This window comes from Geotrypetes seraphini, chromosome 1, assembly GCF_902459505.1.
Source record: "Geotrypetes seraphini chromosome 1, aGeoSer1.1, whole genome shotgun sequence".
NCBI classification, from domain to species: Eukaryota; Metazoa; Chordata; class Amphibia; order Gymnophiona; family Dermophiidae; genus Geotrypetes; species Geotrypetes seraphini.
In genome coordinates this window covers 389,070,409-389,093,387 of record NC_047084.1, presented here as the reverse complement: position 1 = coordinate 389,093,387, position 22,979 = coordinate 389,070,409, and the positions used below count along the sequence as shown (strand labels likewise).

The following is a 22,979-nucleotide window of genomic DNA, read 5'->3' as shown; positions in this document are numbered from 1 at the left end:
CACCACTTTTTCAGAATCTTCATTTGTCTCTGTCCTTGTCTTTACCCCATATTCACCATTTGCCCTTTCAATGTCTTTATCTCCCCCCCCCCACACACACTTTTTCAGCATTACTTCTATGTCTCTATTTCACCTCCTCTTCATGTCCCCTCTGTATCTCTATCCTTATTCAGAAGGTCCTGCTTACCCTTTCTCTTCTTTGTGTCACTATCTCCATTTTCAGCTTTCCCCCTTTTTCCTTTGTTAATGCACCCTGTAGCCAGAATCTTTCCACCCTCTCTCCACTCCGGCCCAGCCCAGTATGAAATATTTCCTTTTGTTTCTCTCCCCTCTCTCTTCTCCTCCCTCACCCACGAGTCCTGCATCTGGCCCTCTCCCTTCTACCTGCACCTGGCAACACCCCCCTGCTCCGCGGCTCTCTTAAGCAACTCGTCAGCAGCGGTGATCAAGACAAGCTGCCGACATCGAGGCCTTCCCTCTACGAGTCCCACCTTTGTGGAAAAAGGAAGTTGAAACAAGCGGGACTCGCAGAGGGTAGGCCCCGACGCCAGAAGCTTGTGTCGATCGTTGCTGCTAAGTTGCCGAAGAGAGCCGCAGGTAGAAGGGAGAGGGAGATAGGAAGGCTGTAGAAGCTCCGGAGCATGACACCGAACCCGGCCAGGATGATTTCTTTTTCAGGCTGCTGCTGCCGCTGCCATCCCCCACCCGAAATGACAAAAAACAGCCTAATGCCCGCGTCGGGAAATAGCCATGTTGAGCAGTGAGCTCAGCACGTACACAGATGAAAGCCTTGCTTGCTGATTGGTCCGGCGGCACGGTGGGGCGGGGCCGCCGGACCAATCAGCAAGCAAGGCTTTCATCTGTGTACGTGCTGAGCTCACTGCTCAACATGGCTATTTCCCGACGCGACGCCAGACTTGCATCGCCAGAATTTAGGTAGGTTGTTTTCATCCCCGTGGGAGTCCCGTGGGTCAGGGGGGCATCCCCGTGGGAGTCCCGTGGGCCAGGGGGCGTCCCCGTGGGAGTCCCGTGGGCCAGGGGGGGAACCCGCGGGATCCCCGCGGGACCCGCGGGATCCCCGCGATCCCCGTTCCCGTGCAGACCTCTAGGTCAGACTTATCTTCGGGCTGAAGAAATTCGACCACGTGACACCCTACTATCAGCAGCGGCACTGGCTACCAACGGAAGCCCGAGTAAGGTTTAAATTTGCCTGCCTCTGCTTCAAAGTAGTATACGGCCTGACCCCCATGTACATAATGGACCTTTTCGCATTTTCTAATAACAAACTCAAGAGAAACACACACCCAAAACTCATTTCCCCTTCAGTTAGAGGCTGCAAAATGAAAAAACACCACGAACACCTTCTATCTCACCAAGCAGTCCTATGGGGCAAAGACCTAGACCAGGGGTGCCCAACTTTATGGGCTTGCGAGCTACTTTTATAATGACTAAGTCAAAATGATCTACCAACAATAAAATTTAAAAAAAACACAAAGCACACTGAAAGGCAGAGAAAATGTTAATTATTCATATTCCGGGTTTTTTCAAAGAGGTCACGGCAGATGACTCTATGCAATGTCACCTCAGTAACAAAATACAAAAATAGACAAATACACCCCCTCCCTTTTTATTAAACCACAATAGTAGGTTTTAGCACAGGGAGTTACGCTGAATGCCTCGTGCTGCTCTCAATTCTTATAGGCTCCCTGCGCTAAAAAACGCTATTACGGTTTAGTAAAAGGGAGCCATAGTGCAAAATTTAGACAGCAGATATAAATTCTCAAAACCGACACATTTTGATCACTAAATTGAAAATAAAATCATTTTTCCTACCTTTGCTGTTTGGTGATTTCATGAGTCTCTGGTTGCACTTTCTTCTTCTCACTGTGCATCCAATCTTTCTTCCTTTCTTTCAGCCTCCTGTATGTTTCCTCTCCTCCAGACCTCATTCTCTCCCCCAACTTTTTCTTTCTGTCTCCCTGTTCCCCCTTCTTTCTGTCTCCCTGTCTGCCCCCTTTCTTTCTCCGTGCCCTCCCCCAAGCCACTCAGTTTGCTGCCACCGCCATCGGGGAACAGCCCTCAAGCACTGCCATCCCAAGCTTTCCCTGCAAAAGCGTCGCGCTGACCAGCATTCCGCTCACTGACGTCAATTCTGACGTAGGAGAGGAAGTTCCGGGCCAACAAGACATTTTTCCTCATTCCATCCAGCCTGAGCCCCATCTCTCCTTGATCCAGCATTTCCCTTCTGTGTCTGTCAGAATTACCATTCCACCTATTTTCCAGCATCACCCTTCTTTGTGTCCATCTCACCTATAACCCTATCTCACCACTTTTTCAGAATCTTCATTTGTCTCTGTCCTTGTCTTTACCCCATGTTCACCATTTGCCCTTTCAATGTCTTAATCTCCTCCCCCACACACACACTTTTTCAGCATTACTTCTATGTCTCTATTTCACCTCCTCTTCATGTTCCCTCTGTATCTCTATCCTTATTCAGTAGGTCCTGCTTACTCTTTCTCTTCTTTGTGTCACTATCTCCATTTTCAGCTTTCCCCCCTTTTCCTTTGTTAATGCACCCTATAGCTAGAATCTTTCCACCCTCCCTCCACTCCGGCCCAGCCCAGTATGAAATATTTCCTTTTGTTTCCCTCCCCTCTCTCTTTCTCTCTCTCTTCTGCTCCCTAACCCACGAGTCCTGCATCTGGCCCTCTCCCTTCTACCTGCACCTGGCAAAACCCCCCTGCTCCGCGGCTCTCTTAAGCAACTCGTCAGCAGCGGTGATCAAGACAAGCTGCCGACATCGAGGCCTTCTCTCTACGAGTCCCGCCTTTGTGGAAAAAGGAAGTTGAAACAAGCGGGACTCGCAGAGGGTAGGCCCCAACGTCAGAAGCTTGTGTCGATCGCTGCTGCTGAGTTGCCGAAGAGAGCCGCGGAGCAGGGGGTGTGGCCGGAAGCAGGTAGAAGGGAGAGGGCTGCTGGAAGAGGTAGAAGTTCCAGAGCATGACACCGACCCGGGCCAGGATGATTTATTTTTCAGGCTGTTGCTGCTGCCGCCGCCACGCCACCATGCCCCGCCCCGAAATGACAAAAACAGCCTAATACCCAGCGTCGGCGTCTTTGACGTCGGGAAGAGGAAGGCTGATAGGCCCGGTAGATCGGGACGGCAACACGAGTCTATCACAAAGCCCGGGATGGGCTCTGCGATCGACTCACGTTGCCTTCCTGAGCTACCGGTCGATCGCGATCGACGCGTTGGGCACCCCTGACCTAGACCAACTGCTTTCGCCCACTACATATGGGGAATTCAGGAAACGCCTAAAAACATACCTGTTCCAGAAATACCTAAACAATTGACCCGCTCTCCCTCCCCCCTCCCTATTCTACCTGAACTTACAGCACTGTTATAAATATAATCTGTTATCTTCATCTTATCATAACTTTACTTTGTATTTATCCCCAACAGGTCCTGTCGGACATTACCTACTAAAATGTACATATTACATTTTCGCTCAGCAAATTGTATTTCTATACTATTGCCTCCTGAGGTCTCCGATCTCTGTATTTCCTCTGAATATCTACTTATTGTATTTCGCTGAATGTCCAGCACTCTTGATTGTAAACCGCCTAGAAGTCACAAGTTTGTGACAGTATAGAAGAATAAAGTTATTATTATTATTATTCTCTTCAAAATCACAGGTCTCTGGAACGACCTTACTATCCCGTTGCGGAACCTGGGCTCTCTCCAACTATTCCGCAAGCAACTGAAAACTTGGCTCTTCTCTAACATGTAATTCTATTTTCCCCCTTACTCTTCCATTCTATATATAAGCTCATATAAACCTTTTCCTTTCTCTTCTTATATTTTAAGTTCTTGCAAACCATGCCAAGCTCCACTTCTGTGGACAGGATGCGGTATATAAACTTAAGGTTTAGTTTATTTATATCCAGTCATACCTTTTCAGTTCAAGACAGTGTACAATAGTAACAGTGTACAGTGAGCTTACTGTGCAAATAGTTAGGCATAGATATTACAGCATTTGATTAGAGAGGGAACAAACAAGTAGAGCTTAAAGCAATAAGAGAGAAACGGTAAAGGATAAAGAGAGACATCTTTGAATGATTCATTGGATTAGGGTGGGAGCAAGCAAGCAGAGGATATGCATTGGGATTGGCGTGGAATTGAGCGAATCGAGGGGATTATGAAAACTGGGGGAATTTTTTTCAGGTGTGGGGAGAGTGTGTAGTTTAGGAAGTGGGGTGGGGGGGGGGAAGAGCTGGGAAGGGAGCATGATTGGAACTGGGGCTCGGGCTGTTAGAAGTATTTGTCGAATAGGTTGGTTTTTAGTGATTTTCTAAATGAGTGGTATGACTGAGAGTTCAGGAGGAGGCCGCTTAGGGTGTTGTTCCATATTCCTGCTTAAAAGGCTAGAGTTCGGTTCAGGAATCTCTTGAAATGACAGCCTCTTGGCGTAGGGAATGTGAAAAATAAAGGTCTTTGGGATAGGTGGGGTTTCTCTTGTAGGGATAAGTGGCTCAGGAGATAGGTTGGAGCAGTGCCGAATAGTGTTTTGTAGCATAGGCAGCCGAATTTGAATATGATTCTTGCCTCGATCGGAAGCCAATGAAGTTTCTTGAAATAAGGGAGTGATATGGTCGAATTTTTCAGGCCAAAGATCAAACGTACCACCATGTTTTGGATTAACCTCAGTTTCTTGATGGATTTCTTGTGGAATCCAAGGTAAATGATGTTGCAGTAATCTAGAGATCCTAGGATGAGGGATTGAACTAGTAATCTGAATGATGTGAAGTCGAAGAAAGGCTTTAGTGTGCGTAGTTTCCACAGTATGTTAAAGCATTTTTTGATTAGAACGTTGGTATGGGCCTCAAGTGTCAGATGTTGGTCGAGGGTGAATCCTATGATTTTTATTGTGGGGTTAAAGATGAATTTTGTTCCGTTTAGGTCAATTGAGGGTTCAATGGCTCTGTTTGGTGGGAAGGCCAATTTGTTTTTTCAGGGTTTAGTTTAAGTTTGAAGTTTTTTGTCCAATGTGTAACCTGGTCTATGACTGAAGAGATGAGGAGTTTGGATTCGGTTGAAAGGGTTGAGATGGGGATAATGATTGTGATGTCATCAGCATAGATGTAGGATTTGAGGTTCAGTTTAGAAAGAGTATGGCCTAGTGAAGAATGTTGGGGAGAATGTTGGGGAGAGAGGGGAACCTTGAGGGACGCCACAAGGGTTGGACCAAGATTGTGAATGGGTTTGTTCGCTAATGACTTGATCTGCTTTTCAGGAATCCCTTGAACCAGTTGAGTACGTGGCCCAAGATTCCGATGGTGTCTAGGCAGCTGAGGAGTATATCGTGATCTATGAGGTCAAATGTACTGCTCAGGTCGAATTGGAGTATTACTGCCTGGCTCTCTGTGCTAAGGGTGTGGGAGATGTGGTCCATGATGAAGGCAAAGGTGGTTTCTGTGCTGTGGTTAGTGCGGAATCCTGATTGATACTCGTGTAGTATTAGAAACTTTTCCAGGTAGGTTGTCAGCACGTAGTTTACTATACCTTCCATCAGCTTGGTGAAGAAGGGGATGTTGGCAACTGGTCTGTAGTTGGAGGCTGAGGAGATGGGATCTTTGTGGTTCTTCAGGGTGGGAGTGATGAGGATGTGGCCGAGATCATTTAGGAATTCGCTGCTTGTCATCTGTTGAGAAATCCAGTCAAGCCAAAGAGAATTGACCCCAGGAATCCACAGAGAAGAAAGTCCAAGAGAAATCAAAAAAACACTGTGGAGCGACGATGATCCTGAAATGGACTTTAATGAAAGACTCAAAGTTCCAAATGCACATTAAAACATTCCACATAGCGCAGGACCCAACATGGTCCACATTTCGACAAAATGTCTTCTTCAGGGGTCCTATGGATGATAGGGTACAATGAAGTATGGTGTAAATGACAAAAAGACAACTCTATGATAGTGGTTCTAAAGCTGTGTGAAGCATCATGCATGAAAAAATCCAGTCAAACAGCATGGCTTTGAAGAGAGCGGGAGCCACTTTCATAATGATAGGCGGGCAGTTGTCCAGGCGGCAGTAAGAGTTGGCATATTTGTTGTACAGCTTTAGAAACTGGGTCCAACTGGGGGTTTCAAAGTGGCTCCAGGACATGTCTGCTGGTGATGAGTCCGTGTAGGGTGGAGAGGGGGAGATGGGGGGTATGGGTGGTGAGTGTTGGAAGGAGGATCTGAGGAGGATGATTTTAGTATTGAAGTGAGATGCAAAGGTCTCTGCTGATGGTAGTTGTGAGGAGGGGGATCTTTTGTGGTGGCTAATGTCAAAGAGTGAATTAACTAGTTTGAAGAGATCTTTACTATTGGATGTCTGAGATCCTATTTTGTTTGAGTAGCGCTATAGAAATGATAAATAGTAGTAGTATTTCCAGACTTGAGCTCATCTCATTTCTCTCCCTCTGCCGTCTTCCACATTGCTGTATCTCTGAGTCCGGGCCTCCGTCAGCAACAGGAAAGGACCAGGCCCAGCATCAGCACTAATTCCTTCTGATGCATAAGTACTGTATATGCATTGGGCAATACCAATAGGGTCTTCATGAGCATGTGGGCTCAAAGGCTCCTTGGTGGGGAAGTTAGTGCTGGTGCTGGGCCTAGAAGCATCAATATATAAATAAATGGTTTCTAAGTTGCTCAGTAAACATCTTGTCACCTTAATAAATGTTTTCAATAATTTTATAGTCTGTTTAATAGACCTCAGAACCACCACTCCTCCGTCCCACCGAAGTGTAATCACGGGGAGATTCAAGTGGTGCACTCCTCACCGGTCTATTTAATTTAAATTTTATATCATTCCTCCAATTCTTTTACTTATCTTAGTAATGGCGAACTATCAGTTCTCACGGTAGACTGGCGGCAAGACCCGGCTTATGTTCTTATGTTCATCAAGTTCAGTATCCTGTTTCCAGCAGTGGTCAACCCAGGTACCCAAGTACCTAGCTAGATTCCCAACTAGTAAAACAGATTTTATGCTGCTTATCCTAGGAATAAGCAGTAGATTTTCCCAAGCCATCTCAATAATGGCCTATGGACTTCTCTTTCAGGAAATCATCCAAACCTTTTTTAAACCCTGCTGATTTCACCACATTCCCTGGCAATGAATTTCAGAGTTTAATTACACATTGTGTGAAGAAATATTTTCTCAGGTTTGATTTAAATCTACTACTTAGTAGCTTCATCACAGTCCCCTAGTCCTAGTACTTTTGAAAAGAGTGAACATGCGATTCATATCTACCCTTTCCACTCCACTCATTATTTTATAGACCTCTATCATATCATCCCTGAGCTGTATCTTCTCCAAGTTAAAGAGCTCTAGCCGCTTTAGTCTTTCCTCATAGGGAAGTTGTCCCATCCCTTTTATCATTTTTGTCACTCTTCTCTGTATCTTTTCTAATTCCGCTATATCTTTTTTGAGATATGGTGACCAGAACTGCACACGGTATTCGAGGTGAGGCCATATCATAGAGCGATACAAAGGCATTATAACATTTTCATCTTTGTTTTCCATTCCTTTCCTGATAATTCCTAACATTCAATTTGCTTTCTTAGCAGCCATATTGACCTTGGCTCAGCAGGTCTTGGTCAATTATAGTTTTTGTACAGCCAAGTTACACGTAGCTAGTCACAAGAAATATATGATTTTTTCCCCAGTGAAGTGGCTCTTTCAACTGTGATATATCAATTAAATGGAATGGCTGCTTGTACAGCATCATAGAATGTTGGCTAAATAGGAGAAGACACAAGTCCTTTTGAATCTAGGTTTACTTAAAAGTTGTCCTATTATCGCTGTCTGGAATAATAGCTACCTTGTATAAACAGAGAGGGACTATTGAATACTGGGAATGATTGTCATATTTTGTTCTGCTTGAAAGAGGGATTGGGAGTGAGTTGGAGTAAAGAAGGGGAAAACTGGAAATAAAAAGAGAAGTCATTTGTTTGACCTGGAGGGCTTGTTTATTATGTATGTTTTTACTGCTGCATTATCTTTCTGGGGTCCTACCTACAAATACTTGGTTCTTTTACTCTCTTACTGTTTAACTGACCTATATGTGTATCTATAACTTTTGGATATTGAAGGTCAAACGCTTTGTAAGTGGTTAAATACCATAATAAAGAGACCTTTAACATTTTTTTTAATAACCAACCCAAGGACAGTAGTGATGCATTAAATTCATTCAGAGCTCTCACCATCAAGCATAAGATTACATTACTGTACATTGAGAGACATCTAAATTTACGTACCTGTCTCTTTGTAGGAAATGTGATCTGAATTAATTCCCATGGGTACTATCTCCTGGAATACACCAATCCGAAGGTCTGGAAAGCAGTGAGCTCCTCCTTCACTGGTCTGTCAAATGGAAATCAAAATCAGCAATTAAAAAAACCCCGTTTTTTGCACCCATAATACAAAACCAAGAGGTACTTGTCTAAAAGTTGGGGAGGGAAACAGTATCTTCTTATCATACTAAAATGACAGTGCTTTCCTACTAAGGTGGTACAGCTAAGTAGTGTGGATAATGCAGGCTATAAATATTTTGGATAAGTAAATACATAAATTATAAAATACATCTTACCTTGAAATCCTCTCTGCACAAATTGCTTTTAAACAGTGGATGAGAAAGCACTGCTTCAATATAAAGGGTGGTAGCTATTTTGCTCCCACCAATTGTTCCATTAATCCCTTCTGTGGCAATTCGTACCTGAACAAAGAGAGGAAGACATTAGCCCAGTCTGGTTTCTCTGACAACTTCTCCCGATACATTATTGTTACAGGAAAAATTGGTTTAAAATTAAAAAGGCATGGCTACAGGTACCAGAATGTGCTGGGATCAGAAACCAAGAAAAGCCACAGGTTCCCATTCAAACCCCAACATGTAGCCAGTTTTGTGTCAGTTCCATGTCTTTTTAACACTATCTTACAGCCATGAATCCTTGAGAAGTTTCTCAGTGTTCCAGGGAGAAAACAAATTTATGGATGGGAAAAGAAGGAATTTGGAATCCATAAATTTTTTATGGTTAATCTTTTGTTTATTATTAGATAACAACCACATATCTTACAGAATAACAAATCCAACAGATGCAGTGTGTTAAAACTTGGTTTGTGTAGGCATATGATTAGGCATGTGGTTTGGAGAGAAGATTGGCCATATCTGTTGTAATCTTGACATTATGGGTTTGGTATGAGTGTCACTTTCCTGGTTTGTGGGGTGATAGATATGTAGAGAGGATGATCATCTATTAAGATGGGAGTGGTGGTTTGTGTCTTGTTTGATTTCTCTTGGTAGTAGTAGACTGTTTGTGGGTGGGAGAAAGATATTTTCCAAATAGATAGGTTTTTAGGCTTTTATGAAAGTTTTAGAAGGAGAGAGTGTTCCTTAATTGTGCTGGTAAAGAATTCCACCATTTTGATGCCAGGTGTGGAAAGGTTGTAGAGTGAATAGTTTTGTATTTGATGCCTCTAGTATTTGGGAATCTTATTCTCTTATGGTTGCTGATCAGGTGTATTTGTCACTGGGTGGTATTTCTATTAAATTTAACATGTAGTCTTCAGTGAACATAGTTTAAAAATACAACTTGATTCAAAGGGGAGCATGTGTAGTTTGAGGTACAGGGATGTCACTTAGCCAAATTTAGTTGCTGAGAATATAAGTCTACCTGCTACATTTTGAATGGTTTGTTGTTTTTTCATATATTTTCTTTGCATCCTTCATAAAAGACATTGCAGTAACCTAGTTGGGATAGTATCAGTGACTGAACCAAGATCTCAAAGTTTTCTTTATCGAAACAATGCTGAATTCATCTCGGTTTTCTCAATGTTGTGAATGTTTTCTTGGTTAATGTTCATGTTTGTTCCTCCCGGCATAGGTTGTTGTTTAATATAATTCCTAGTATTCTCAGTTCTGATTCCAGTTTCAATGGAGTGTTATCAGGGCAGGATTAACCAATAGGCCCAGTAGGCATGTGCTTAGGGCCCGAAATGGTCAGGGGGCCCGATGAAGGAGGGCATCAACATTGTTTTTTCCAAACGGCGATGGGCCCCTCCAACATCGATTGGCAATGCGGGCCCCCACTCCGATCAGCAATGCGGGTGTCCCCCCCCCATCGACGGAAAATAAGACAAGCAAGAAACGCAGGTAAGAAAGAAAACGGGAACCGTAATTTTGCAAGCGGTGCTGCTTGCCCAAAGCTTCCCTCTGATGCAGCTTCCTGTTTCCGCCTGGGCGCATGGTGGGGAGGGGCAGGGCAGTGGGCCCAGTGCACTTGTGTGTCTAGGGGCCCTCGACGAATTAATCCTGCCCTGAGTGTTATGCAGTGATATTGGAGTGTCATCGTCAGTGATTTTGGGTGGGTGAGTACCACAGGGTTCTCCTTTATCTCCTACATTGTTTAACATTTATTTAGTGTCCTTGGCGCATCTACTTCAAAGTTTACAAGTGGTGTTTTATATTTATGCTGATGACATCTCAATATTGCTTCCTTGTAAGAACATTTCCAATGAATTAATTACCCAAATTTCTAATATCTTGGAAAAGGTAGAATTATGGATGCTACAGGTCAAGCTGAAGCTTAATCCTGAAAAAACTAGATTTTTTCCTGGCAAGTCCTAACAAAAAAATTCAAGATACAAACATCTAACTGAAGGGTCAAAGTTTTGAGATAGCGTCAAATCTGAAAGTCCTGGGGATTACGTTGGATCGTAATCTAACTTTTAGGAAACAAAGATTTATTAATTTAAAAAAGCTATGGGGCTCATAATCGAAAGAGAAAAACGTCCAAAAACTGGCCTAAGTCAGCACTTGGACGAACATTTCTCAAAAACGACCAAGCGCCGAAAATAAAAACAGGTTTTGGACATATCTCTAAACGACCTAGGCCTTCATAGTGCTGCTTAACGTCCAAAGCTAAACGTGGCGTTTTGGGAGGAGTGTCGAGGGCGGGAATTGGGCGGGAGTTGGGCTGGCTTAGACTTAGTCATACAGCGTATATAACCGAAAGTTATACAGCCCAGGATCGACGGAACTTGGACGTTGTGACTTAGACCATGTAAAACATGGTCTAGTCACAAAAACCTACCTAAACTCACCAAATAAGCACTTCAAACACATAACACAGACCCCCACACACTACCCCAGTGATCACCAACCCTCCCCCACCCCCATACAAATTTTATTCACAACTTTAAATTTCAGCCTCCAGACCATCATCACCTGGCCGCCTGGCATAGGAAAGCCTAGTCGTCCAGCCCAGAGGCAGCTTAAGTCGTCTTGGGGGTGGGTTAGGGACCCATAGAGAAGAGGATCCATGCCCATGAGCCCCTGTAATCACTGCAATGATACTTGTGCACTCCCCTATACACCCCCAAAACCCTTTTTTACTGGCATATAAGTGGCTCCTGAAGCCATAAGGGCTATTGGGGTGGTAGATAAGTGGGTCTAGACTCGGATTCTGGAGGTGGTTTGGGGGGCTCATCATGACCTATAAGGGAGCTGTAGGGAGGAGAAGCCTTGGCACCCTTTTTGTGAAGTTCACAGAAGTGTCCTGTAAGGTATCCCACTATTTAGGTGGCATGTCTGGGTGTTCAATCCATCACTTTGCAGACCCCTCCTACGTCCAACGGGGCCTGTTCTAGGTGTTTTGGACTTGGATGGAAAGTTGGACGGAAATATGTTATAAAGATGAACGATTTAGCGGCTTGGACGATCAGATCGGCAGGATGTATAATTAGACGATTTTCAAATGTAAATAAAAGTTGGACGTCTCTTTCGAAAATTTGTCTTAGGCTCTTTTTAACTTTGGACGACTTGCGAGATGGACGTAAACGGACTTAGACTCCCTTTCGATTATGCCCCTCCACGTGTTAGTTGGAAATTAAGAACCATTAAAAAGCTTTTTGATAGAGAATCCTTTCGATTACTGGTCCAATCTACAGTATTATCTACTTCGGACTATTGTAATATAGTTTATTTGGGGTTACTCAAAAAAATTCTATTAAGACTTCGTTTGCTACAGAATGTTGCAGTTCGCCTGATTTTTGATCTTAAAAAATACGACCATGTTAGTCCTTTTTATACCAAACTGCATTGGCTGCCTTTTGGGGCCAGAGTGTCTTTCAAGTTTGGGTGCTTCTGTTATAAGGCGCTTTTCGGATTATTGCCCTCATATTTGACTTCCTATTTGAAACTCTCCTATTCAACAAAAGATATGAGAAATTCAGGTAAGTTTGTCTTCCCTACCCCAAAGGCCTGTTATAAGACTTTCTTGGACAGGACCTAGGCCTATTAGGCAGGGAAGATGAACTCCTGGTTAAATCCAATGATTGTTCAATCTTACTCTTACCTTACCTTTAGGAAAACATTAAAAACCCATTTATTTGACAAACAAGATTGCTGTTTTTGATATTGCAATGATATGTTTCGGTTTTTATTCTTTTTAATATGTTTTAATCTTTTAACTGTTTGTAATATTTTATTATGTAACACTACATCAATACAGTCAAACCTTGGTTTGCGAGCATAATTCGTTTCAGAAGCATAGCTTGTAATCCAAAGCACTCGTATATCAAAGCGAATTTCCCTATAGGAAATAATGGAAACTCAGACGATTTATTCCACAACCCAAAATCTTTAATACAAAATGTTATACGTACTTGTATTGCAAGACCTCACTAATTTAGAACGGTCACTATACTCCCGCAGCGTCAAAGAGAGAAGAACCATTGGCTCAGTTGTGATGATATGACACGTGTATGTACTCGTATTGCAAGACTTTGGTTGTTTAGAATGGTCACTACACTCCCGCAGCGTCAGAGAGAGAAGAATCATCGGCTCAGTTGTAATGATGTGACGTGTGTATACTGTATGTACTCATATTGCAAGACTTTGCTTGTTTAGAACTGTCACTACACTCCTGCAGCATCAGAGAGAGAAGAACCATCGGCTCAGTTGTAATGATGTGACGTGTGTATACTGTATGTACTCATATTGCATGACTTTGCTTGTTTAGAACAGTCACTACACTCCTGCAGCATCAGAGAGAGAAGAACCATCGGCTCAGTTGTAATGATGTGGCGTGTGTATACTGTATGTACTCATATTGCATGACTTTGCTTGTTTAGAACAGTCACTACACTCCCGCAGGATCAGAGAGAGAAGAACCATCGGCTCAGTTGTGATGTGTGTATAATGTATGCACTTGTATTGCAAGACATTGCTTGTATATCAAGTTAAAATTTAATAAAATGTTTTGCTTCTTGCAAAACACTTGCAAACCATGTTACTTGCAATCCAAGATTTTACTGTATATAAAATTTGTGTGTTTTGAAATTATATCATGTGCTGAAATGTCTCAGCTTTTTCCTGTTGTGAACCGCCTAGAACTACTGGTAGGGCGGTATACAAGAAAATAAATTATTATTATTATTATCATGGGCTTACCACTACAAATTTGGGAGATTTTTTCTTTATTTAGTTTTAGTTTCATGTTGTCAGCCTAATCGGCAACTGGATGAGTGACATCCTCTACTGATTTGTTAATCGTATTTCTTTCTTGTAGAATGGAATGCATATTGTAACATCATGTATATAGGAGAAACGAGGTCATTCTTGTCTAAGAAGTGTCCTAATGTTGACATTAGTACTTTGAAAAGTATTGGGGAGAGTAGTGAGCCTTGGGGTATTCCACTTGATGCTGACCATTCTTCTGATCTTTCTCCATTCACTTTTGTAATGTACTGTAGGTGACTTGTCCAGGGTCACAGGGAGCAGCATGGGGTTTGAACCCACAACCTTAAAGTGCTGAGGCTGTAGCTCTAACCACTATGTCACACTGTACCAAGAACAAATAGTAATGGAGAAAGTGGGCCTCCTCGACATGTTCCTCTTCATATGTTAGAGACTTGATAGTACCCCATTCACGTTCATGATCTATACTACATTTCTGTAAAACAGCGAATAAAAAGTCCCACAAATCACAGTAAAAGGCTTTTTCTGCTTTAAAAAACTTATGATTAAAGAGGGTAAATCCAGCTGCTGAACCCACTCCATAGATGTCAAAATTATTCTTATGTTCTTCATCACTGATCTGCCCCCTCAAAAATCCTACCTGTGACTCATGAACCAAAGATGGCAACATATGGGCAAGCCTATTTGCTAAAATGTTTAATAACGAAACAGGACAATAGGAAGCTGGATCTATAGGGTCCTTATCAATTTTCAAAATCACTATCTGAGCTATCTGTAGCGAGTCTGGTAAATTTCTGTATATTATGATGTCACTAAATAAAGAGGGAGGGAGGGCTTTAGTGATTAGAACTGCTGCCTTAGTACCCTAAAGTTGTGAGTTTGATCCCAGCCTGCTCCCTGTGACTCCGGGCAAGTCAACTAACATAGAAACATAGAAATTGACGGCAGAAAAGGGCTATAGCCTATCGAGTCTGCCCATGCCAATGACCCACTCCCTGACTTTTACTCCCCTATTGATCCCATGTGAATATCCCATTTTCTCTTAAAATCTGACACGCTGTTGGCCTCAATCACCTGCTGAGGCAGCTCGTTCCAATGATCGACCACCCTTTCGGTGAAGAAGTACTTTCTAGCATCACCTTGAAATTTCCCTCCCCTGATTTTCAGCGAGCGTCCTCTGGTAATCGAGGGCCCTGTAAGACTGAAGATATCATCTTTCATCTCTATACGCCCCGTGATATACTTAAAGGTCTCAATCATGTCCCCCCTCTCTCTTCGCTCCTCCAGTGAGTACATCCGCAGTTTTTTTAGTCTTTCTTCATACGTGAGATCCCTGAGCCCCAAGACCATCCTGGTAGCCATTCGCTGAACCGATTCAATTCTCAACACATCTTTCCGGTAGTGTGGTCTCCAGAATTGAACACAATACTCGGATATCGGATGAGGTCTCACCATGGATCTGTACAGTGGCATTATGACTTCAGGTTTTCTGCTGACAAAACCCCTACGGATGCAGCCCATCATTTGTCTTGCCCTGGACGAAGCCTTCTCCACCTGATTGGCAGCCTTCATATCATCGCTAATGATCACTCCTAAATCACGTTCTATTGTGGTCCTGGACAAGGTTTCACCATTTAGTGTGTAAGTTCTGTGTGGATTTTTTTTGCCTAGGTGCATTACTTTACATTTTTTAGCATTGAAGCTTAGCTGCCAAGTTGATGACCACTGTTCCAACTGCCGTAGGTCCTGCGTCATAAAGTCAGGCACACTGCTTTTGCCTACTATGTTGCATAGTTTGGCGTCGTCGGCAAACAGTGATATTTTTTCTAAGCCCTTGGGTCAAATCTCCTATGAATAAATTGAATAGAATCGGCCCTAAGACGGAGCCCTGAGGTACTCCACTCGTCACAGCTGACGTTTTGGAGGGGGTACCGTTTACCATCACCCTTTGAATCCTACCATCTAGCCAATCCTTTACCCATGTAGTGAATGTTTCCCCCAATCCCATCGATTTTAGTTTGTTCAACAGCCTGCGGTGTGGGACGCTATCAAAAGCTTTGCTGAAGTCCAAATATATCACGTCCAGGGACTCCCCGGCATCCAGATGACTGGTCACCCAGTCAAAGAAGTCAATCAGATTAGTTTGGCAGGACCTTCCCCTGGTAAATCCGTGTTGGTGTGGATCACGTAAATTTTCTTCGTCTAGAATTTTGTCAAGATTCTGTTTGATCAGTGTTTCCATGAGTTTGCACACTATGGATGTAAGACTCACCGGTCTGTAATTTTCTGTCTCTGTTCTGCAGCCCTTTTTGAGGAGTGGAATTACGTTAGCTGTTTTCCAGTCTAGGGGTACTTTTCCCGTGCGCATGGAAAGATTGAAGAGCACGGATAGTGGTTCAGCCAGAACTTCACTCAGCTCTCTGAGTACCCTGGGGTGTAGATTGTCAGGTCCCATGGCTTTATCTACTTTGAGTCTTGAAAGTTCGTGGTAGACGCTACTGGGTGTAAACTCGTAATCATGAAACAGGTCATTTTGGCTGTCTCTTATCTGTAGTTGTGGACCAGCTCCCGGTGCTTCACAGGTGAATACTGAGCAGAAGTATTCGTTTAGCAGTTCTGCTTTGGTATTATCAGATTCTGCGTAGTTTCCGTCTGATTGCCTAAGGCGTACTATCCCATCTCTGTTTCTCTTCCTGTCGCTAATGTACCTGAAGAAGGATTTGTCCCCCTTTTTAATATTCCGTGCTAGATCTTCTTCTGTTTGAAGTTTGGCTTCCCTGACTGCCTTTTTGACAGCCTTAGATCTGGCCAGATAGTCTTCTTTTGCCTCCTTTTTCCCAAGATGTTTGTAGGTGTAAATGCTTCTTTTTTCTTTTTAATGAGGTCCGAAATTTCATTGCTGAACCATTATGGGTTTTTGTTTCTCCGACGTTTGCTTACTGTATTTATGTAGCGGTTAGATGCTTCGTTCAGAATGGATTTTAGATTTGACCACAAAGTTTCCGGATTGTCAGTTTCTGCATGGTTTTGCAGCTCCTGATGGACAAAGTCTCTCATGTGGTCGAAGTCTGCGCCCCTAAAGTTGAGGACCCTCGTTGCTGAGTTTGATTTAGAGAAGCCTTTCCTGAGGTTGAGCCATACCATGTTGTGGTCACTGGAGGCCAGCGTGTCTCCCACTGATACTTCCGAGACACTGTCTCCATTTGTGAGTACCAGGTCCAGTATTGCCTTTTCCCTGGTGGGCTCTAATACCATTTGTTTGAGTTGTGTACCCTTTATGGAGGTTAATATTCTTCTGCTACTACTCGTAGTCGCGGAGAGGGTGTTCCAGTCTGCATCTGGCATATTGAAGTCTCCTAACAGTACTGTGTCACCGCGCAAAGTGATGTTCTCTATGTCCTCAATCAATTCCTTGTCTTTGTCTTCCTGTTGTCTCGGAGGCCTGTATATCACACCGAGGTAAAGGCATTTTTCATTCCCTCTGGCCAGGTTTACCCAAAGTGATTCCCCTGTGTATCTAACTTCTGTGATCTTGGTAGTTTTGATATTATCCTTAGTGTATAGTGCTACCCCCCCTCCAAATTTGCCCTCTCTGTCTCGACGAAGTAGATTGTAGCCTGGTATAACCATATCCCACCCATGCGAGTCTGTGAACCAGGTCTCGGATATCGCTACTATGTCAAGGTCAGCATTCCTTATCTCTGTTTCTAGTTCCAGGATTTTGTTGCCCAAGCTGTGTGCATTAACATACATTGCTCTCCAAATTTGTGATGAGATACCTATCCCCGCTAGTGTGACTCCTGTTTTTTTGTGTATACTAAGTACCTTAGGCTCAGAAGTGTGGGTTTTACTTGCTTCCCAAGGGCGGATCCTTGCTGCTCTGGTATGTATGTATGAACCCTCCCCCAACTTACCTAGTTTAAAGCCTTCCGAAGTAGGCGTGCTAATCCCTCTATTGCCCCAGATACCACAGTTAAATTGTGAGCCTGCCAGGACAGATAGGGAAAATACTTAAATAATAAATTTATTCTTGTATACCGCCCCTCCATGAGGTACCGGGGATGTTAACAGAGAAGAAGAACTGTACAGTCAGTGACATATACAAAGGAAGATCTTGCTTAACAAACTTGCTGCACTTCTTCGAGGGAGTTAACAGGCAGAAAGACAAAGGTGACCCGGTCGACATTGTATATCTGGATTTTCAGAAGGCATTTGACAAGGTCCCACATGAACAACTACTTTGAAAAATTGCGAGCCATGGGACTGAGGATAAAATACTCACGTGGATCAAAAGCTGGTTGGCGGATAGAAAACAGAGAGTGGTGGTAAATGGACAATGCTCGGACTGGAAAAGCGACACCAGTGGAGTGCCGCAGGGTTTGGTGCTTGGGCCCATGCTCTTCAACATATTTATAAACGACCTGGAAATTGGAACGACAAACGAGGTGATTAAATTTGCAGACAATACGAAGTTATTCAGAGTAGTGAAGACGCAGGAGGATTGCGAAGACCTGCAACATAAACACGCTTGAGAAATGTGCCGTAACAGGGCAAATGAAGTTTAACATGGATAAGTGTAAGGTGATGCATGCCGGTAACAAAAATCTTGTACACGAATACAGGATGTCTGGTGTAGTACTCTGAGAGACCCCCCCAGGAAAGAGACTTGGGAGTACTGGTCGACAAGTCGATGAAGCCATCTGTGCAATGCGCGGCGGCAGCGAAAAGGGTGAACAGAATGCTTGGAATGATTAAGAAGGGGATCACAAACAGATCGGAGAAGGTTATCATGCCACTATACCAGGCCATGGTGCGACCTCACCTGGAATACTGCATCCAGCACTGGTCGCCGTACTTGAAGGAGGACACGGTACTACTCAAAAGGGTCCAGAGAACAGCAACTAAAATGGTTAAGGGGCTGGAGGAGTTGCCGTACAGCAAGAGATTAGAGAAACTGGGCCTCTTCTCCCTTGAAAAGAGGAGAATGAGAGGGGACATGATTGAAACGTTCAAGATAATGAAGGGAATAGACTTAGTAGATAAAGACAGGTTGTTCACCTTCTCCAAGGTAGGGAGAACGAGAGGGTACTCTCTAAAGTTAAAAGGGGATAGATTGTGTTCAAACATAAGGAAGTTCTTTTTCACCCAGAGAATGGTGGAAAACTGGAACGATCTTTCAGAGGCTGTCGTAGGGGAAAACACCCTCCAGAGATTCAAGATAAAGTTAGACAAGTTCCTGCTAGGTAAGGCTGGAGTCAGTTAGGGCTCGGGTCCTTGACCTAGGGCCGCTACGGGAGCAGACTGCTGGGCACGAAGGACCACTGATTTGATCCAGCAGCGGCAATTCTTATGTTCTTATGATAATAAGATAAAAATGCATGATTATTTGACAAACTTATCAAACAAATAAGTTTTTAAAAACTTTCTAAAAACACAATAAGAATCCATTTGACAGATCAGCGGGCTTAACCAAGAGTTCGTTTTCCCTAATTGAAAAGCAAGTGTCTTATTCAAAAATCTCTTGTAATGACAGGCCTTAACTGAAGGGTACATAAACATAAAATTATTACAGGTATTTTTAGATGATCTATAAAAATTAAATTGAGAGGTTAGATAACCCGGAGCTAAACCAAAAAAAGCTTTAAAACAAAGACAGCCAAACTTAAAAGAATACGTGCCTCGAAAGGCAACCAATGCAATTGTTACTATTCAGTGTATTGTAAACTATTTTGGGTGAATCTCTTCATGAAAAACGCAGTTATTAAATGCAAATAATAAATAAAATACCAAAGATGGTCCAATGTCTTGCCTAAATATCTTATAAAATTCAATGCAAAAGCCATCAGGGCCTGATGCCTTTCTCAGAGCCGTTTGTTATATTGCTAACTGTATTTTGTCAATATTTATAGGAGTGTTCAATAGCATTCATCTAAATATAGTGTGTCTAATCTAATCATTTGTTTATATACCGGGTCATCTCCCAGTGGAGCTCGACTCAGTTCACATATAATTAAGACTAGAGTACATAGCAGAAATCTAGGAGAAGGAAGAACTAATTAAAAACTAAAATACATAAGAAAAGCATAAGAAAAATAACTATAATATTATAATTTTGTTGGCAGAATAGACCTGCCAATGAGGGAGGGAGGCGGGAGTCTTCGACCTCGGAGCCCCTCAGTCCGGGGACCGAGACGGCACAGGAGAGCACTAGGGTCAGACAGTACGAGGTCTGAAGGCTTGATGGACCCTGTACTACTCTGAGGGCCTGGTGACCTACCCCGCCTCGGGGAAGAATCTCTGGGCTGCTTTTCAGACCTCTGCCTCGAGGAAGAAGTCGAGGCCGAGACCGGGGTCGAGGTATTGTCAGCTTCCATGGCGAAGAGGTCCATAATCTTGGCCCGACGCCAACAAAAACCCCGAGGTTGAAGGGTGGCACAACATGGGCAAGAGTCCGTAGGGTGATCAACACCCATGCAAAGGATACACCAACGGTGCGGGTGATGGAAATTACCTGACCGCACTGCGTGCACTTCTTGAACCCGGTAAGAGGCCGGAACATATGGTAGGAAGGAGGGCCACGGCCACGTGAGGCCGGGCGGCCAAGGAAAAACCGGAATCCCCCGGTCGCTGATCGAAGAAGAAAAAAAATGAAAAATATTTATATTTCAGTTTTTTTCTTTTTCTTTTTTTTGAAGACAATAAAGAAGCAGAGCACAGCGACTTCCGACTAGAAAAACAAGAAAAGAAGCCGCGGTGCAAGAAACGCACTTAGGATCGCAGAGAAGAGAGACAGGGCTTTCTGGCTCCGCAGAAAACTAAGAACTGAGGACCACATTGAGGAGACGTGCCCTATGAGCGGGAAAGCACACACATGCGCGGTGCAACACTAGCAAACCTGAGATCTTCAATCAAGTTTGCTTGAAAAGCTGTCCGTGACGGGGCTCCGTGGATGACGTCACCCACATGTAAAGAATATGCTGCCTGCTTGTCCTGGGATAAAGTTTATAATACCCAGCATCTAATGGCACAGACAAAAAGACCCAACATAGCTTTTGTTTTGGCAAAAAGATGCCTGCATCAGGGATCAGGTTATTCAAAATCAATCACTCACAAACACAACTAATGAAATTCTCACAACACACAGCCACAGACAAATAGGACCAAAAAGTCAATTGCAACTCTTCAAAGTTTCCATAGCAGCAAATGGACTAATAGCACCAAGGCAATAGTATTGCACAGGCACGGTACAGTTAGATCTGTTGAGGAATGTAAAGAACTCCAAAAGGACCTGAACAAACTGAGTGAGTGGGCAAATAAATGGCAGATGGGCTTCAATGTAGAGAAATGTAAAGTCATGCACATAGGGAAAGGAAACCCGATGTACAACTACACAATGGGGGGGATGATATTGGGGGAAGGCAACCTAGAAAAGGACTTGGGGGTTTTGGTGGATAAAACAATGAAACCAGCGGCACAATGCACAGCGGCCTCAAAAAAGGCGAACAGAATGTTGGGCATTATCAAAAAAGATATCACTACCAGAACCAAGGAAGTTATCCTCCCGCTGTATAGGGCAATGGTGCGACCGCATCTGGAGTACTGCGTTCAATACTGGTCACCGTACCTTAAAAAGGATATGGCGATACTCAAGAGGGTCCAGAGAAGAGCAACAAAAATGATAAAGGGCATGGAGAACCTAACTTATGCTGAGAGGCTGGGGCTCTTTTCCCTGGAAAAGCGGAGACTTAGAGGGGATATGATAGAAACTTAAAGATTATGACGGGCATGGAGAAGGTAGAGAGGGTCAGATTCTTCAGACTGGCGGGGGCAACAAAAACTAGAGGGCACTCAAAATTGAAGGGAGACAGATTCAGAATAAATGTTAGGAAGTTCTTCTTCACTCAGAGGGTGGTGGACACCTGGAATTCGCTTCCAGAAGAGGTGGTAGAGCAGAGTACGATTTTGGGTTTCAAAATGGGATTGGACGAGTTCCTGAAGAAAAAGGGATTGAAGGGTACAATTAGAGGGTTACTATACAGTACAAAATGCTTGGAGCATTAGATCACTTACAGGTCATTGACCTGGGGGGCCGCCGCGGGAGCGGACTGCTGGGCATGATGGACCTGTGGTCTGTCTCAGCAGAGGCGATTCTTATATTCTTAGATCTTGAAAAGAAGATTGTATCAGAGGTAAAAACATAGTAACTCAATTTTTAGGTATATTAGAAGCAAGGAGAACAGGACAAGAATCAGTTGGACCGCTAGATGACTGAGGGGTAAAAAGGAGCACTCAGGGAAGACAAAGCCATAGCAGAGAGATTACCCCCCACCCCCTTTATCAAGCTGTATTAGAGGTTTTTAGCGGGAGCTAGTGAAGTAAGTGTCCTGACGCTCATGGAAATTCTATGAGCATTGGAGCATTTACTATGTCGGCCCATGATAAAAAACCTCTAGGGCAGCTTGATAAAAGCTGGCCTAAATGAATTTTTTGCTTCAGTCTTCACCAAGGAAGATGTGGGGAAGATACCAGTTCCAGAAATGGTATTCAGGGCTGATGAGTCTCTAACATTGAAAGATGTAAGGGGCAATTTGACAAACTGAAGAGTAGCAAATCACCTGGAATGATAGTCTCTTTTGCATATGTGCATAGCGCTACATTATATTTAACTATCACTACAGAAATCATATATACAGACAGACTATCAAAGACATAACAGCAACAAGTCTTACCTTGCCAGTGAGGTGCAGGCGTTCACACAAAGCTCTTTGCCAGGCACAGATCTGCCGAGGATTCTCTACTACACAATAACAATAATATAACAGTACCTCTCCTGGGCCACTGTGGAAAAAAAAGAGAAAGAAAAAAAAAACCATAAAAAAATTGACCTGAGAAGAGAGAACCCATGTAGTATATGTTCTTAAGTCTGATCTTGTTCCCTTGCCCAGAGGCAACAAGTAAAGCTGTCAAGAGTAAAAAATCAATCCATTCAGAATTTTGTAGACTTCAATCATAGCTCCATTCAGATGTCTCTTTTCCAAGCTGAAGAGCCCTAACCTTTTTAGTCCTTCCTCATATGAGAGGAGTTCCATCCCCTTTATCATCTTGGTCGCTCTTCTTTGAACCTTTTCTAGTGCCATTATATCTTTCTTGAGATAAGGAGACCAGAATTGAACGCAATACTCCAGATGAGTTTGCACTATGGAGCGATACAGGGGCATTATAACATTCTTAGTCTTGTTAACCATCCCTTTTTTAATAATTCCTGAAGGGGTTTCCCATTTCCAGGGGAACATGCCCAGTCCGAAGATAGTCACTGCTAACGTCACCTGCTGGCCTAGACAGGGGCCTAGCACGCGAAACCCTGTACTGGGCAAAGTTGGTCTCTGGAAGCCTGTCAAAACACTGAGTCAACTTTTGCTAAGCAGAAGACTGAGATATCTGAGAACATTGGCGC

General features: G+C 43.4%; 1 protein-coding gene across 6 annotated transcripts in view; it reads right to left on the bottom strand.

The window, feature by feature from the left end:
- Positions 1-22,979, bottom strand: part of TSTD2 (thiosulfate sulfurtransferase like domain containing 2) — a 99,777-nt gene that overhangs the window by 51,790 nt on the left and 25,008 nt on the right. For all 6 annotated transcript variants that reach the window (XR_004536673.1, XM_033917069.1, XM_033917060.1 and 3 more), the window contains exons 4-6: positions 22,255-22,363; positions 8,639-8,764; positions 8,307-8,412 (exon numbers count right to left, since the gene is read on the bottom strand). Coding sequence is in view for 5 of the 6 variants with exons in the window: in XM_033917069.1 (XP_033772960.1) it covers positions 8,307-8,412; positions 8,639-8,764; positions 22,255-22,363 (341 nt within the window). In the remaining variant the exon portion in view is untranslated. The remainder of the gene's footprint in view (positions 1-8,306; positions 8,413-8,638; positions 8,765-22,254; positions 22,364-22,979) is intronic.